General features: G+C 40.7%; 1 protein-coding gene across 7 annotated transcripts in view; it reads right to left on the reverse strand.

Moving 5' to 3' along the window:
- EYA3 (EYA transcriptional coactivator and phosphatase 3) overlaps positions 1-16,814 on the reverse strand; it is a 61,575-nt gene that overhangs the window by 12,047 nt on the left and 32,714 nt on the right. For 5 of the 7 annotated variants that reach the window (XM_084300748.1, XM_084300749.1, XM_084300746.1 and 2 more), the window contains 4 exons: positions 11,517-11,654; positions 6,829-6,911; positions 5,131-5,314; positions 1,039-1,178 (listed from right to left, as the gene is read on the reverse strand). In XM_084300748.1, the coding sequence (XP_084156874.1) occupies positions 1,039-1,178; positions 5,131-5,314; positions 6,829-6,911; positions 11,517-11,654 (545 nt within the window). The remainder of the gene's footprint in view (positions 1-1,038; positions 1,179-5,130; positions 5,315-6,828; positions 6,912-11,516; positions 11,655-16,814) is intronic. The other 2 variants (XM_084300751.1, XM_084300750.1) reach the window with 1 other exon arrangement.

A 16,814-nucleotide genomic window follows, 5' to 3' on the forward strand; every position in this document is an offset into this window, starting at 1 on the left:
AGATATTTACTGCTGATGATGTAGAGAGCAACAGGTAAATGACCTTGGTGTTTATCAGAGACACCTTTGTTAAGATAACTAAAGGGGATTGGCTGTTGTGACTAATAGAATTTTAGTACAGAAGGACTTTGACAGACTTGAGAACTGGGCCAGCAGGAACTACAAGAAGTTCAGTAACTGCAGATTCTGCATGTGGGGGTAGAATAACCCCTTAAATAGGTCCAGGCTGGAAAGAGCTGGACAGTACATTGGATACCACGTGCAATATGAGCCAGCAGTGCACTCTCCCTGTAGATAAGATTAACTGCATGCTGGAGAATATGGTGAAGAACTGATGGAGGGAAGGTGTTCCACTCTGTTTGGCACTGGGAAGGTCACCCCAGAATACTGGGTCCAGTATTGTATCCCCTGTTCAAGAGGTATGTGAGGAAACTGGAGAGCAGTCAGCAAAGGGCTGCTGAGGCTGACAGAGCTGTGATGGTTTATCTTGGCAAAGAGGACACTAAGAGTGATCTAATAGCAGCCCACAACTACTTGAAGAATAACTGCAAAGATAATTGAGACAAATTCTCAGTAGTGACAGATGGAAAACTGCAATGGAAAAAAGAACAGGCAAATTCCAGCTTGGGAGATTCTGGATAGAGAAGGAAAACCTGCTTCCCAAGGTGGGTGTGGTAGTCCCAGGACATCAATATATAGATGCAGGATCTCCAACCTTGGAGGTTCTTAAGACTCAACTCAGCCAAGTTATGGTCATCCTCTTCTAGTGGTGGGGAGAGCCCTGCTCTGAGCAGGAAACTGTGCTGGAGACATCCAGATGTTTGCTCCATTGACACTACTACAATTCCAAAATGTGTTTAAGTCGTGCTTGTCAAGGGCCACTGAAGAACTAATTTGGGCCAGTTCTCAGATAACAAGGATCATAGGAATTTCCTACATTATCCCCTTTCATTTCCATGTACACAGGAGGAAGGAAAGAGAGACCTTTTACCACCACACCATTCTGTAGTGCTACCTGTAGAAAACATTAGTACTTACCTCCAGTTCACTGTCCTGTGAGGAGGAGGTGTCTGCTTTCCTCTTCCCTCTGTTCTTCCCAGGGATGTTTTTTCTTGCCTGCTCATCTAACTCTTTACTTGCTGTTGCTCTTGACAATGATGGACTTGTGGATGCATCTCCTGCAGAAAGAAATCACAGAGCTCTCATCCCCTCATTTCTCAAAACAGACACCAACACAAAACTCACAGCATTTGACCACAAGCTTCCCCTGCAACAGGTAAGACACCTTGTGTTATTGAAGCAATAGTAGTCGAACCATTGTTAAAACACAAAATATGATTTCATTGTCCCATCATTTTAAAATAGCTTTGTCTCCTGAATTCAGTACCTGTCAGGACTGACCTACTTACTGCATTCTGCTGCAGTAAAAGACATAGCACCCTTCAACCTAAGGCCTGTAAATCCCTCAAAAGTCTCTCTATCCTAGCACTGCTTTATTCTTCATTTGTTTCTTTTAATGCTTCTTGAGAGTTTCTGTCAGAAACTCTTAATCTGGAATGAAAGTACAAAGGAAAGTATTGAGTAATGCCTGTCCATCCTAGATTTCCTGGGCTAGTGAAATGAATTTTCTGTGCTGAGCAACCCTATATGAGACATGCTGTTTTCAGCATACACTACTCCCTCCTGTTCCACTGCAAAATATCTTTAGAGTAACAGTTAAGCAATAGCCAGTGTATGGAGTTATCTGGAGTATGTTCATCGTACACAAATCCATAGCATGATGACTGTACACGAGACAGACTACAGCTACATTGCCCAACCATTCCCCCCAAAACAAAACAAAACAGATAAAAAACAGGGATGTAGTTGGCCCTGGAGACAAAGGCTTGGCCAAGCAGCATGGCCATGACTGAAAAGGGATACATTATAGAGCCAATTCTCCAACCAGTAAGAACTCCTCTCACCAGGAAAGGGTAAAGCAGCATCACCAAGTAAATAAATGTTTTAATGTGCAGAGTACTATGACAATGGGAGACACCCTCTGAAACCTCTATTAACACTTCACATAGAAGATTTAACATCTTAGGTGTCTGCCTGACTTATTCAGAAATAGAACCAGAAGTTTATCAGGAATGCAGAAAGGAATAGGGTCATCCATGTCCTCAATCCAGGGATACCAGATGGATGACCTGGACCAGTTTTTGACTCTGGAGCCAAGACAACTTGAAAGCTTTTGAATTTGGCCTGGGTCTTGAGCATGAAGCAACTAATGAACATGCGCCAATTCCTATGAAAATTCACGTAGAATGGTGAACTCAAGAGTACTCCTGAACTAAGAAAATGTCACTGAGAACGTTAACAACTGGGCCATTCTCTGACTGGTGGCTTGAAGTAACAGGTCAATTGCTTGGAGCTTTCATAATCATGTAAAAACAGATTCAGACGTGTAGATTTCCTGCTGTTTGCTCCAACTAGAGGACAACTGCTTCCTGAAAAAGGCAAAGCACTTGAAGCACCATGCTTCTTGATTTACAACATCACAGCATGCTTTTTGTCATCACCTTGCTGTGGTATCCCACAAGGTAAAGATGGGTTGACAAGAAAGGTATGGACAACACCTCCTGTCTTAAAAAAGGACTCGAGCCCTTTTGGAGCTACAGGAGAATATGATAGCTCTCTCTGGAATTTGGGGAGAAGTAACTGTTTCCAAGTTCTATTTCCCAGGAATGGAAAGCCCAGTCAGTTGGACCCTGTGGACTAGCCAGGAATTCTGCCCAGCCAGAGCTCACAGCATTATCAGCAAAGTCATCCAGTAGTGATATCTGTATTCTCTCTTTGAGGGGAAAAAACAAACAAACAATCAAAAAGCATTTAGAAAGACACCAATTATTGACATGTAAAAGCAAGGAATACAGGTGTACTGAGGTCAAAGTGTTAATTATTACTATGGGTTAAACTACGCAATTTGTTCTGAACTGAACAGCAGTTCAGAAGCAGCTTTCCCAAAACAAAATTTTGCATGCAGAGTTCTCCTTCTCTGTGCAAAGAGGACTGAATACACTCAAAATCTGGCATTTGCCTAGTAGATGGGTTTTGCCAAAACAATAGTAGGTATCTGGAATGCAGGTCAAGTTATTGGGGATATATGCGTCCAGGAGAGAATGCTCTGGTGAAATCCAGCTATCAGAGACAAGCCTCAAAAATAGCTCTGAGGCCATGTTCACAGGGCAGCCACTCAGCAAAGCACTAGATGGACTGAGACCCCAGAAAACACTGTAGAAGTTACAAGGAATTAAGAAAATAAAGGTCCTGAGATAAGCTTAGAAAAAGGCAATATTTAAAGCAAAAGAATCCAACTATTGGTTCAGTGTTCCATTCCCTTGGACATCTAAGGAACCAAGGACCTACAGTGCACTCAGTACACTCTGTGTACTTATGCCCAAGGCATGCAGGGAGTAGGTGAGCTAAGACATAGCAAGTTCTGTTTCTAAGAGCCTGTGACACAATCATTCACAGGACAAAAAGATCTATGGAAAATAACAAGCAGAAAGGAAAAAAAAAAAACATTATGAAGACCTAATTGTAGTCACTCTTCTTTAAAACACCTAAACCAGAACTTAAAACTTCCAGCAAGCACCAAAGGAGAGGGTTTAAACAGCAGTCATGCGCTGACACTGGTTATCAGATAGGTACCCACGCAGCTGCTTGTTCATTCTTCCCTCCCGTGGGCCAGGGGAGAAAACAGGTAGAACAAAAGTGAAAAAAATTGTGGGTTGAGACAAAAACAAGTCTTTGTCTTGTAACAAGAGAGGAGGAAAAAAAAATCAAAACCAGGTGCTGCAAAGGCCCACCACCTCCCACAATGGGCTGATACCCAGCCCGTCTCTGAGCAACAGCTGCCTTGGAAGCCAAAATGCCCTGCCGCCTTCTTCCTCTGTGTCAGTTTTTATTGCAGAGCATGTCGTTATATGGTATACATGTATATACCACATATATATGGTATATGTATTTGGCCACTTTGTATCGGTTGTCCCTGCTGTGTCCCCTTCCAGCCGGAAGTGTGCTGTCAATACTACTTTGGCCAGAAATCCAAAACACAGCACCATAAGGGCCGCTATGAAGAAAGTTAGCTTCATCCCAGCCAGACACAGCACACTAACAAAAATAAAGTGAATCTACAACAGACATCAGATTTCATTTGGTAAGTGCTCTACGACAGAAACAGAATCTCGTAACACCTTGTGTAAGATGCTGGAGGAAGCACTAAGTCTTTGCTTTTATTGTTGTTAAATTTAGAAAACTGTAATTTTGTTGAGAAAAACCTTAGTCAATCAATACCTCTGCAAGCTGGTACATTATATAGCATTAGTGGAGAAGGTCAGCCAAAGATGTGACTTCTCTAGAAAAGTCAGTTAAGTCCCTTTCTACATTTCTTCTAATAACAGCTAAAATCTGCCCTGACAAGTGTCAGGTAACTTAATGCTATGCAGAGCTGTTCACATACAAAGCACAGCAGCTTTCAATGGTTTACATGATGAAGCAGACAGAAGAGAGGAAAGTAAAGGATGCGCTCCAGGGCACATCAGAGACCAACTCATTGAGAGGTTGTGGCCAAACTACAGCTCTTAAAAATGCATGAGAAGTTCCAAAGGGCCTCCTTACCTGGGTTTGGCAGCTGTGTAATATGAATACCTGGCTGCAGGAAGGAAAGAGCTAGGAGCTATCAAGGCTGGATATCACATAGATGCCCTGGAGCCCACGTGGACACCCAGCCCGGACACATGACAAGAGGCAACATACCCCAGAAAGCTGCTGTCAACTCCCCTTCCAGTCACCCCCGGAATTCCCTCTCTCTACAGCATTCAGAGTATATGGTGTGTGTCTCCCAAACCACAGTAGTATAAGATTTCCAATACATAAGTCTGGCTGGCCCACCACATAGTCTGCACATCAGTAAGACAGAGTGTGACGATGGAAACAAGCATCCTGTCCAGGATTGCACAGCACACAAATGTGCTTCAATTACACATTTTGAAATAAAGTTTTCTCCATGTCTGCACACTGTGTTGTTTATCAAAGGTATTAGCCACCCTGTTACAGATGCCACCCTGTTAAAGATGCAACCATTACCAGAGGAATGTCTCTGCACCGTCCGTGTAGGCACCATGGCATTTGTTTTTTCAGTCGGATACGTAGTCGTTGCTAATGCAGTACTCTCCGCGCTGCTGTCTGCTGGTGTTATGGCCCCAAAGCCAGAACTTGGGTAACATGTCTGGTACTGACTTTGGCCAAGGATTGTGTATGTAGGATATTCCTATTAGAGGAAAGGATTAGTTATGACAGGACACTCCTTTCAGAAAACATTCTATATCATGGTGACTTTTATACTAGAATATGCCTGTCAAAGAAAAATGTCAGCAAGAGCATAGTCTGACTTTGACTTTATGCTATTACCTTCCACAAACATAGGAAATCCCCAAGAAAGGATTGAGAGAGATGACTTCCCAATAGCCTCCACAGCAGGGAAGTTCTGCCCACAGAAGGCCAGAAACCACAGGGATTTTCCTCTGCCTCTAGTTTCTTCAAAAATGAATTTATATGAATGATGTGACAGTAATAGGGGAGCATCCAGTTGATGCCAAGGCATCAGTCCACTATCTTCTGGAATTTGTGTCTTTGTCTTGTGTTTTACTTTGATACCAGATGTACTGACAGCAATAGAGAACGGCTCTGGCATTGACTCAGAATAAAATCCCAGCCACAAGAGATAAAGGATAAAGTGCCTTTATTCATGACCTGTCTTCAGAAAGCAATTAAATTGCACACTGTGATTAAAGATATCTATTTCTGAAGACAATTTACTCATTTCAGAGTTGATCACTGAAATCAGAGGGCTCCTGAACTCAAGCTATACTTGAGGATTTTCATTTCTGCTACTGATAGTAGAGAAAATAGCCACCCTCTAAGTGCCATGTCACATTCTTCTGGCACACTGCACACTTCCAGTTCACTCAGGGAGTTTCTTGAATTTGTGAACATGCATCAGGCAATTCAGTCTGCATTACAATCCAGTCAAGATTTTCTCCTTAAAATTCTAAGCAAGTTTATGCTAACGAAAGAACCTTAAAAAGCAGCAGTGTAAATATACAAGGAATTTGCTTTAACCCTTGGATTTCCCACAGCTCCTGTATTCTCCTTCTGCAAAACTGTGATGTTGAAGGGTTTCTTTGCAATATCTGAATATTCAGACTGGCAGTTAACTGCTGCCTGCAGGAAGAAAAGAGTTATTACCCCACAGTAGGACATACTGGAAGGGCTCTGTTCTCATACTGGAAGGGCTCTGGGCTTTTTGATTTTGTTTTATTCTAACTATCAGAACACATATCTCACTCAACTTTTTTGATTGTGTACAACATACATTCCTTTTCTTGCTGAGGGAGATCAAAGGTATTCAAAAGATGTCCAACTATAATCCTCCCTGTAGTTTGGTTCTAATACTAGTTCTATTGTTTCTTTTCCAGTGTCTCTCATGAAGAAATCTCAGTGCTCTGTTTAAGATTCACCACACGATTAGCGGATAAGGGCAGAGCTATGGACAGCTCAAATAAGTTTGCTGTGAAGGTCAAAGGGAAGAGCAACATCGTCAGAGACACAGCAAGAGCAATTTTGCTGACTTAGAGTAACATAATGAACCCTATAATTTTAGTAACCATTGTGCTCTACTTAAAGTTGTGCAAATATTTTGCTTTCTTCTGTTAGTTTTGAATAATGTGTTAAACAAAGGTGAATGAGATGCTGCACATAAATATAGCAAGGAGGAAATTTTACCTGTGAGATGCTGGCTACGGCTGATGTAGAAATATTGACAACAGTCGAAGATGTAGACACGGGATTGGCATTGGTAGTTGATGCTGTAAAATTAAGAATTACTTCATATAAATATATATGTTTCAAGAGAAGTACGAGAGACAAGACCAACCTAAGATGTAAAATAAGTTAATAAGTTCTTACTGGCTTAGGTGCAAGCATTTGTGCTTCCAGCAGAGCTCTGCTTGTAATGGCCAAAAAAGTGTTGGGGGGTATCTTGAAACCAGTTAAATTTCCACCGGGCTTACAGGGGAGGAGAACTGACACACAGTGATCTTTAAAAACATCATTTTCAAGTGTTTCAGAAATTTTACCTAGAGCTTTTAAAAAGATTTTTCCCCCTCTGTGCCCGCTAAGCAACTGGAGTTTAATCAGAATGGCTACATACCTTTACTAAAAGTTTTGAGAAGACAGAAATCACATTCTGATGTTTAATTATAAGCAATTAAAAATGAATCAGAATAAACAACAGACATGAAGCGTGTTTAAAATCAGTTCAATAACAAAATGCTTATCTGTTTGCATTGGAATTAGTATGTTTAGTTTAATTAGATCAAAAAAAATAAGGAAAGAGTAAAAATATTTCAAAATATAATAAGGGTGCTTCCTAGTGGAGAAGTGAATACATCTCCCCATATATATCCCTGTAAGATTACAACTAGTTTTTTGGATGAGAGTTTCTGAAATAATTTGTCAACATGTAGGACAAATTGTTAGAGACATCTAGTTGTTAGTAAGAATTTTAAGATGTTTAATACTCTTCACATCACTGCATTCAGTTCTTCTAAAGTACTTAAGAGGCAACTAGACCTTCCGGGAACAACTCATGGCATCTGCTATATGTCATTTAGCAGATTTGATGATTTTACAGTGACAAGGCTATAACATTAAACATTACTCCACAGAGTTTCAGGAACCTCAAGGATTAGTGAAAACAAATACAGAAATAAGTACAAACAAAACCAGCATGTACTAAACCAAGTGCCACCAAGAAATATTTTCTTTTGCTAAACCTAATTTCTTTACACGCAAATAAAACCAAAAATTGTTAAGAAACTTATGAAAAGACTTGAAGAAATCCACAATATCACCTAGTTTACCATCACTCTGAGAAAAGCCTTTCTGTAAATCACATCCACGCAGAATTCACCCCAAGACTGAAGAACTCAACATCCTGAAGACTTCAGTCTTTCTAGCCCAGAGAAGCTGCAAAGGGGAACAGACCACCACGAACTCTTAATCAATATATATTGTATTACAGCAAGCACAGGTACTACCTGGTAAACAGCTCCTGGAAAGAGGAATCGATCCAAAATATGCCTCAAAAAAGGTGAAAAACAAAAGAAATACATCTTAAAAGAAGTGCAGAGATACACAGTATTTACAAGAGGTGGGAAAGTGAAGTGGCCTCTCTACAGAAGCAAAAATAAAGGCAAGTGATTAGCCCCTGGGAATCCCCTCACAGATAGGAGCAGCAGTGTTCAAAAACAGGTGTAAGGAAGTTTTGGGGGTGAACATTTAGAAAAAGGAAAAAAGGCTGCACTAAACAGTAATAACGGCAATGAAGATATTCAAGTGCATGTTGTAGCTATGCAGCTACTAGAAGCAGGAGATGTGAGCATCAGGGACTTGTCAGATACTCCTCAAATGCAATTGCTGAAGAGCAAGGGATAGTTTCCAAATAAAAATCCTTTTAACTATACATATTACAGAAACAATCAAAGCTGCTGTTTATAGTAAGAAAATGCCACCTGGCAGGGCACTGCAAAGCATGGATCTCCAGAAAAGCTCCTTGCTAACACAGAATGAAGCTCATGGGAAGCTGGAAGAAATGAACTACCAAAGTTGTTCTACCACATCGCTCAAAATTATCATGGAGAGCAAACAGAAAGAGATTCACCTCTGCAGTGCACTGAAGAGGCTGCTTCTCCACTGAGACAGATCACAGAAGTTTAAAAATAAACATAGCAAAAAACTTCCAAGAGCTGGGACTCTGGTTAAAAACACAGACCACCCAATCCCCAACTTCACTGTTTACCTTAACTCCAGTCTCATTCCAAGATTACTTTTTTAATTATCCTGTATCTGTAAAATGTAACACATCAGATCTTTATAAATGGCTTCTACTACATAGATCAAGCAATTCTTTCTGCACAGGGGGTCAGCACCTTTGCCTCTAAATGGGCCAAAAACACACAAAAATGTTTTGCATGGATGTGCCAGAAGGGATTTTTCATGATCATTTCCTGATCTCAGTTTTAATGGTCCTGTAAACAGCAGTCTTTGCCTTGAAGCTGCCATGTCTCTTTCTCTTCTGATTTCTCGTTTTCTCCCCCACTTTCAGAGCTCGTCTTCAGACCTTTCATCCCTAACTCCCCTGCCTCATTCATCCCATTCTGTCTTGCTTCAGTTGTTTTCAAAGATCCTCTTTCAAGCAGCTTCATGTGCTGGGAAGGGAAATGGTAATTAATGCATTTTACATTTCGCTTGGCTGCATTGCTCACATGGAAGAAAGAGGTGAGGCAAGAAGCAGCCATCCCTCCCATGTCACTGTCAGCACTTCACAGAGCCTCTGCTACTTGCCATCACAGCTACAGCTTGCATGAGTACAAAAAGCAAAATTCTCAGTCACTAAGCGCCATCTGACCTATTACCAGGGTTTAAATATCATTTTAGTTCAGTCCACCATTAGTCTTCAGACTAAATTGTATTGATCATGCACTGTAAACACGTCCATTGGGCCAGCAGCACCATACAACTGTTTAGCACTCTGTTTTGTTTGAAAAAAAAATATAAAAAGATAGATCTTCAAGAGATCAATGGTCTTTGTCCATCCTTCCAGCTCCTGTTCTCCACTACCTCCCCTGCACCACCAGTCCAAACAGAGACTTATTTTTTCACACTTTCAAAGTGCAGTCCGAAGGGAAACTCTTCTCACAACATGAGACTCCTAGGCCACATTCTTACAGATGTACAGGTCAAGTATTTTAAAATCTTCCTGCGAAGTGAGGACTGACAAGTGATTTCTTTTACCTCATTTATTCCCAGGGATTTACCTGCTTGCTGTAGCACACCAGCTGACAAAACTGCCTGAGGTCATATTATGCAGAACTATTTCTGACAAATTCCCCTTTGCAGTTAGGGCTAGTGCTATAAAACATTACCATTTATTCTGCCAGTTGAAGTACCTGGAGAAGAGTTATATTTAAAGAATGGTAGATTTCCAGTGGTATACTTCTAATCACAAACTATTAATATGAGAAGTAAATTGAGAATAAACACTATACTGTGCCATTTACCGTCACAATGAAGCAAGGCTGAGCACGTACCGTGACATAAAATGTCTTTCCTATCACTGAAAGACATGCTAAGGAAATCTATTATCTAATTATTCTCCTTTACTTGGCACTCGTTAGAACACATCTGGATATGGCATTCAGTTCTGGTCCTCAAGCACATGAAAAATGCTGCTAAACTTGAACAGGTCTGTCATAGAACTACCCAAATGGTCAGAAGCTGGAGCATGTGCCCTGCGAGGGGCATGTTGGAGCTATGCAGCTACATAAGGGCAGTGGGCTTCTTCAGGCTGGAGAAGAGATGGCTTTGGGGCACCTAACATCAGCCTGCAATATCTACAAGGAAGTAATCAAGAAGACAGCGCCAGGTTCTTTTTGCAGGTGCACAGACAGAGAAAGAGATAAATGGTCAAATGGTCAGATCATGAAGGAGAGGATGTTCTGACTTGACAAAAAAAAAATAAAATAAAATCATGATGACATTCTGTCACTGGAGGTGGTGAAATCCCGATCCTTGGAGGTTTGTGAAACCCAAATGGATAAAGCCCTGAGCAGCCTGGTCTGAATTCAGTGCCAACCATTCTTTGAGCAGGAGGATGGACTAAAGATTCCTGAAGTCCCTGAGTTATTCCATGAAAATATCACACATGAAATAGATTAAGCATTCCTGAAATGGTTCCTACAACCTATAGAGACAAATTTTCATAATTCATCACCCAAATGTAAATGGCAAAAATTCAGTCTAAAAAAAGGGTAACTATTTGCACATATTTGCCATAAGCTGATTGCTATGGAAGCTGATGAAAGTCAGCACACAGCTTTCTTAGATGGGACACTTTAGCGGTGGGAATACCTGTAGACTAGTTCTGTAATCACAAATCCACTTTCCAAGCTGGAGGCCTCACACAAGCAAGACAATATCCTGCTGTGCGTGTGTGGAGGGAGGGGGGGAGCATATACATATAATATAGGAGCCTTCTACTGCCAGAAGGAAATAAAAAAAATCCAGCCTGAGTCAGTACATTTACTGACTTCAAGCTAAAGACCAACAACAACAAGCTGCATGAACATTCCCAGTAAAGGCATGCAAGAACACAACATTTAGTCTCCTTTCCCCATCCCATTTGCTCTTCACCCTGTTAAGTCCATCAGCATGGCACCAAGAAGCCAGCCAGGTGCATACAGAGGTACGTAGCAAATACAAAGCCAAATACATACACACGCTCAAATAGAAAAGAGACAAAGCATAAAGAAGCATGCACAAACCAAGAACAAACGTGCAAGCCTCTCTATTTGTGGTATCTATACTCAATTAGGTGGAGAGAGATGCAGATAAAAACCATGCCAAGTTACCTTCAATGGAATAAGAATAATGTGCTGGGCTGGGCTGGCTTGTGGTTAACCCTGTAGTGCAGGTAAGAACACTGTGCTGACTTGTAGATGGAGTCTGAATTAAACCACTTTCAGGTTTCATACCTGGCCACAGTGCACCTGAATCAGATAAATTGGACCAGTTATAAACAAATATGCTGGGACCAAACAGCATGCTGCTACCTCAGATTAAGATTTTTTGCTTGTCACAAAAGCAAGGAACAAATCACACATGGAAAATGTTTAATTTCTGCATTAGGAAGCCCTGATTGTCAGGCAGCACATGGGTTAGAGCTGCTGACAAAACTTGCTGAAAGAGAAAATTAAAACCACCAACAAGACCAATTTCCAAAGCTTTCAATTAAAAACCCATTAGTGTAACAGTAAGACTCACTGCCACGTAGGTATAAAGGAACTGCTAATACCTCTGATGTTTTGGGCTGAGTTTCACAGCACTGTAAATGACCTCAGCTATTACATAGCAAGGCTGGGGTTGGTATCAGTTAATGTCAAGGTCAACACTTCTACTGCTTCACTGGATTTTGGGTCAAAAACAACTTAAAAACAAGCTAAAAGTCAGTAAAAGAAAAAAAAGGGGGGGGGGGGGGAATCTGAAAGTTTCCTCTAACTTTTCTGCCATTCTAGAAAGTATTTGTAACAATAATGGCAAAAGCACACCTACAGCAATGTGATTTTTAATTTGTATGTACAAGGCACACACAGGAAGTGTGGTTTTAGCTCAGGCACTGTGTTACGGCCTAGTCTGCTGTACTAGTGACAACAGCATCTGACTGCAGTAACTCATCTGGGGCCTGGCTCTTCAGGACTTGTCAGGCGCTTGTTGTTGTTGTTGTTGTTGTTGTTTTGCTTGTTTGTTTTTTGTTTCTGAATTCAAATTTCATCATTTCTGTTTCTTGCAATTGTAAGCCCCAGGAATCCAGCTGGGGTCTGAAAGATGACTGTCAAATACTCAAGACGCTCCAACTTTTCCACCCTCCTGGACCAAGATTTGTTTCAAGGAAGTAGAAAAATTTTCACTAGGAATAAGATACTGCGCTTTTAAGTTTGTATAGAAGAAAAGTGCGTTCATTCTTTCAGTACCAGACTGACGGGATAAAAGGATGCTGAGGTCACATTTTTATGGGATTAATGACTCAAAATTATCAACCCAGAGTATGAAATACATCTAGTAGTTAAAGCTGCTGCAGTCCCCATGGCAAAAGTCTAACCTGCCTGGGGTTAACCTACAGCCAGTTAAATGCATTTCTCCTTGGCCTGCAGTAAAAAAGCAGGTATTAGCTCAGAAGATGCACTTAAAAACAAGCAGGAGCGTGCAAAGCAGAGGGACAAAGGGCATCTGGAGCTAGGCACAAAGCTCAGGGCCAGCAGAAAGATCAACCTCTGTCTTAAACCCCTTCCAATTCAGGGAGGAAAGCACCAGCATCATGGCTACAAAAAACAATTGCAGCCTTTCAGCTGCTCCAGCAGGATGAGCCATGGGCTACAAGCTCTGAGTCTCTTAGGCAGAAGGTCACAGGAGATCCTAGAGCCAGACAAGGAGTATCTCCAAGAGCTCACTCCTCATTGCAGCTTTGTCAGAATCAAATTCTGCAGTGGTTCTTTGAGATTGGGTATGTAGATAAATCAGTCAGTCACCTATGAGTCAAATTAACTCACCCATCTGTCTATCTGTATAGCCACTCAGGGTTTGGTTCTTGTTTTTGTTATGGTTTCAAACCTTGAGAACCTTGATAATCAGCAAACAAAAGGGAAAAACTGATTTAAGGACAATTGCAAACATATTGCAGAAATTCCAGGACAAAACGTATGGGAAACAAATCCTTTAAGGAGAGTAGAAGGCATTGTTTTTGTTTAGTCTGGAAAGGGAACGCTACAGTCTTCAATTAAGTAAGTAATTTTTAGAGAGGACAGTAACCAGAGCTCCTCACAGTGCGAGATAAGTGGACAAGTAGCAAAGGGCATTGATATCAGACATTCACAGAATACACCAAGGTACCTAACCACTGTGATGGTGAAACACAAACCACCTCTGAATGCTGTAGGATAATCATCATACACTGGGTTTAAAGCCAGATCAAACAGACATGTTCAGAGGTTTTCACAGGGTTGGTTGGATGCAAGTGCAGGAGCTAACTCAGTGTGTGTGTGAAGACATCTTTCATACCCAGCTTTCCACGACCACCTCTTTGTCATCACTCAATGTACCTTTCTACGTGACACTCTACATTCTGTTCAGAAAGGCACACTCTTGCACTGGCAATGCACATCCTTCCCTGTTGTCCTGCATTTAGAAACTAGTGCAGCCTCCAAGATGACCAAGAAAGCAGGATAAGATGGATGTAAGACTCCTGCACATCTGATGGCAGCACTGCAGCTGAGGCAGAAGAATGTCATAGGACACATGTACATACACAGAAAGACCCCACACAGTATAGTCTACCACATGTATGTTTTTCTGGAGTAAATGTAAACCATCACATCTACAATATTTCTAACACAACCTTAAAGCCACGCACATACAGCTTGTATGTCATTACTCTCATTTTAGTCTGTTTTTTTTTTTGTTAAATAAATCTCTCCAGACCACAAACATGTTTTGTGTGCAACAGTCAGCAGAGCACTAAACAACAGAGCACTAATCACAAAAAAAATTATTCCAGCACAAGGACAAGTGACTAACAGGCATATATATGTACACATACATGTGTGTGAGTGTATTCACACATATATATATACACGTGTATACACACACACACAGAAGGCCATCTTTTCTCCAAAGGCAGCACCCTGAACTGAGTGATCTCAGGACTGTGTTTGCTTTTGTCAGCTGCTTCAACTTCATGCATAAAATACACCTGCCTTGCTCCAGTTAAGAAATCCATGATGTCTTCTTTTTGACATAGAAGCAAATGCACAGTAATAAGACACACAAACCTTTGGAGAAGGCCCTTTGATGTGCTGGTAAAACACTTGACCTACCTGGCCAAGTTCTCACCTGCTCAATGGAGATACTATGAGCAGACAATTTCTAGACTTTCCATTGCATCATGCATATTTAATCCTCAACGCTCCACCGGACCTGTCCATCTTCTCAGTATGATCACATACGTACTACTCCAGTAATGGAAATCATACTGGAAATGTATGATTTTAATATTTCCCTAACACTTAAATTCAGAATAAAAAAATTGGGTATTTAATAGTAGTCCATGAAAACTTTACCAATGCATTTCAGTAATTGATCACATTTCAAAAAATATTTAATGGACAAAAGTTGCTATGAAGTTAATAGAAAATGCTGATCTCTTGCCTAGATCTTCAGAAGATACTTTGAATGCAACAGAAGTTAACAGTTAATTAACTAATTACTGGCAAATTCCACAGACTTTGAATTAAAAAAAAAAAAAAAAAAAAAAAAGATAAAAAACCACCACTGCCACCAACAAAACACCACAAAAAAAAAAAAAAAAAAAAAAAAAAAACCCTACCAAAAAAATCTACCACCCCACCATGAAAATTTCATAGACAGGTCTAAAATATCTTTTAAAAACATCTTGGCCTACAAAACCAAACCAAACCAAAAAAAAAATAATAAAAAAAGGAAACACAGCACAGAAAAATACAGAGAAGCAGCCTCAGTGCACTGTCCACAACAAACTGCGAATAAACACCAAACAAGTGAAGGAAACGACACCACCAGATGCACCAGAAGATCATGAAAGCAACGGGAAGGCACCCTGGGAAGAAGAGTACATTCCAATGACCATACCACAGAGTCAGGCACTGTCTGTCAGTAACGGACTGTTTGAGAACACCCAACACTAATTCACAAAAAAAAAGGACGAGTACAGTGTTTAGAAAGACAGCAGACAAACTACAGTGGCAACTGAAGACTTGGGTCTGGACATGATAGAAGACAGACTAGATGATCTTCAAAGGTCCCTCCCAACCCAAACCACTCTACAATTCTGTGACATCAGCATCAAAACTCTCCATGCTCATTCATCTTTCCAGGGACAAGCTCTCCTGAAGGAATGACTGGAGAGGTCAGAAATCACAACGGACATATTTGAACCTTACTGAAGGGACTGCGCTAGAAGTGCAGAAGCAGCAAACATCAACAGCCACCCAAATGCCCCTCTTCTCCCGAAGAGCCTCAAGTCTCTCTTTAAAACAGCTCTCACACCCTCAAAGCTCCTACTTCATGTCTTTCAAGCAGTTACAACAACATATCTCAGCATTAATACAGTGCTAATGTGATTTGGGAAACACTGATTAAACCCTAATGAGCCAGCTACTACAGAATTATCATTATATTCCTAAGGATACCTCAATGACAAACAAAAACTCCTTTCCAATAATTCCAGCTATATGGGGGGAGAGCGAGAAGAAAAGGGGCTGGAGGGGAAGAAGTGCATACGTAAGTTTTACATGTTGACCATTTTCATAAAGATAACAATTTGTGCCAAATCACATGGTAGTTTAGCATATCTAATAAGAATGAGCACAGTTGCATCTGCTTTTCCACACCATCTTTTAAAAATACCATGACATATCTGTTGTTTTGAAATATATATATATATATATATATAAGTACTGGTTCTGTCAGTGGCTAGCAAGCCATACATGTTGCTTTGTTTTTATACAATTAGTTCTTCAGCTATAAAAACCATCGTTTTACACCCAGAATTCCTAAGATTTTAGCACTGAAAAAAAATTGGCAAGAGGCTCTGTTAAAATAGCTATGCAATATGACCACAACCCCCCAAAACAAACGTTTCATTGCTATCTCACAGCTGCACAGCTCACTGACAACATGTTTTCTCCTGTGTTACCTGCGTGGAAGGGTGATGCTCTCCCCTCTCATTAGAGCTAGGCACTGAGGGGCAAAACAGCCTCCGCCACCACACATTTTTGAGAGCTGGCAACATCACACATTTTCATATATGAAACCAAGCAGAGCGAGATCAAAAATGAAAAGAGAAGTTTAAATGTTAATTTGTAATAATCAGTCACATAATTTCATAATTTCTTAACCATTTTTTTCTCCATCATCTGTCACTTCAACATATAGAGCACGAGAAAAGACCAGATAGCTCCTTTCACTAACTCACATCTCTCAGAAGTAGATGTTTCTGTCTGCACTACTCATCCCCAACACCCTTTATACTTCACAGAGAAAAACAGCAATTATATTCTAAAACAGACCAAGACCCCAGGAGGTGTGTCTTTCTCTCCATGCTCTATAAGGAAAGCACT

Source organism: Netta rufina, assembly GCF_964035555.1.
Source record: "Netta rufina genome assembly, chromosome: 23".
Lineage (NCBI taxonomy): Eukaryota > Metazoa > Chordata > Aves > Anseriformes > Anatidae > Netta > Netta rufina.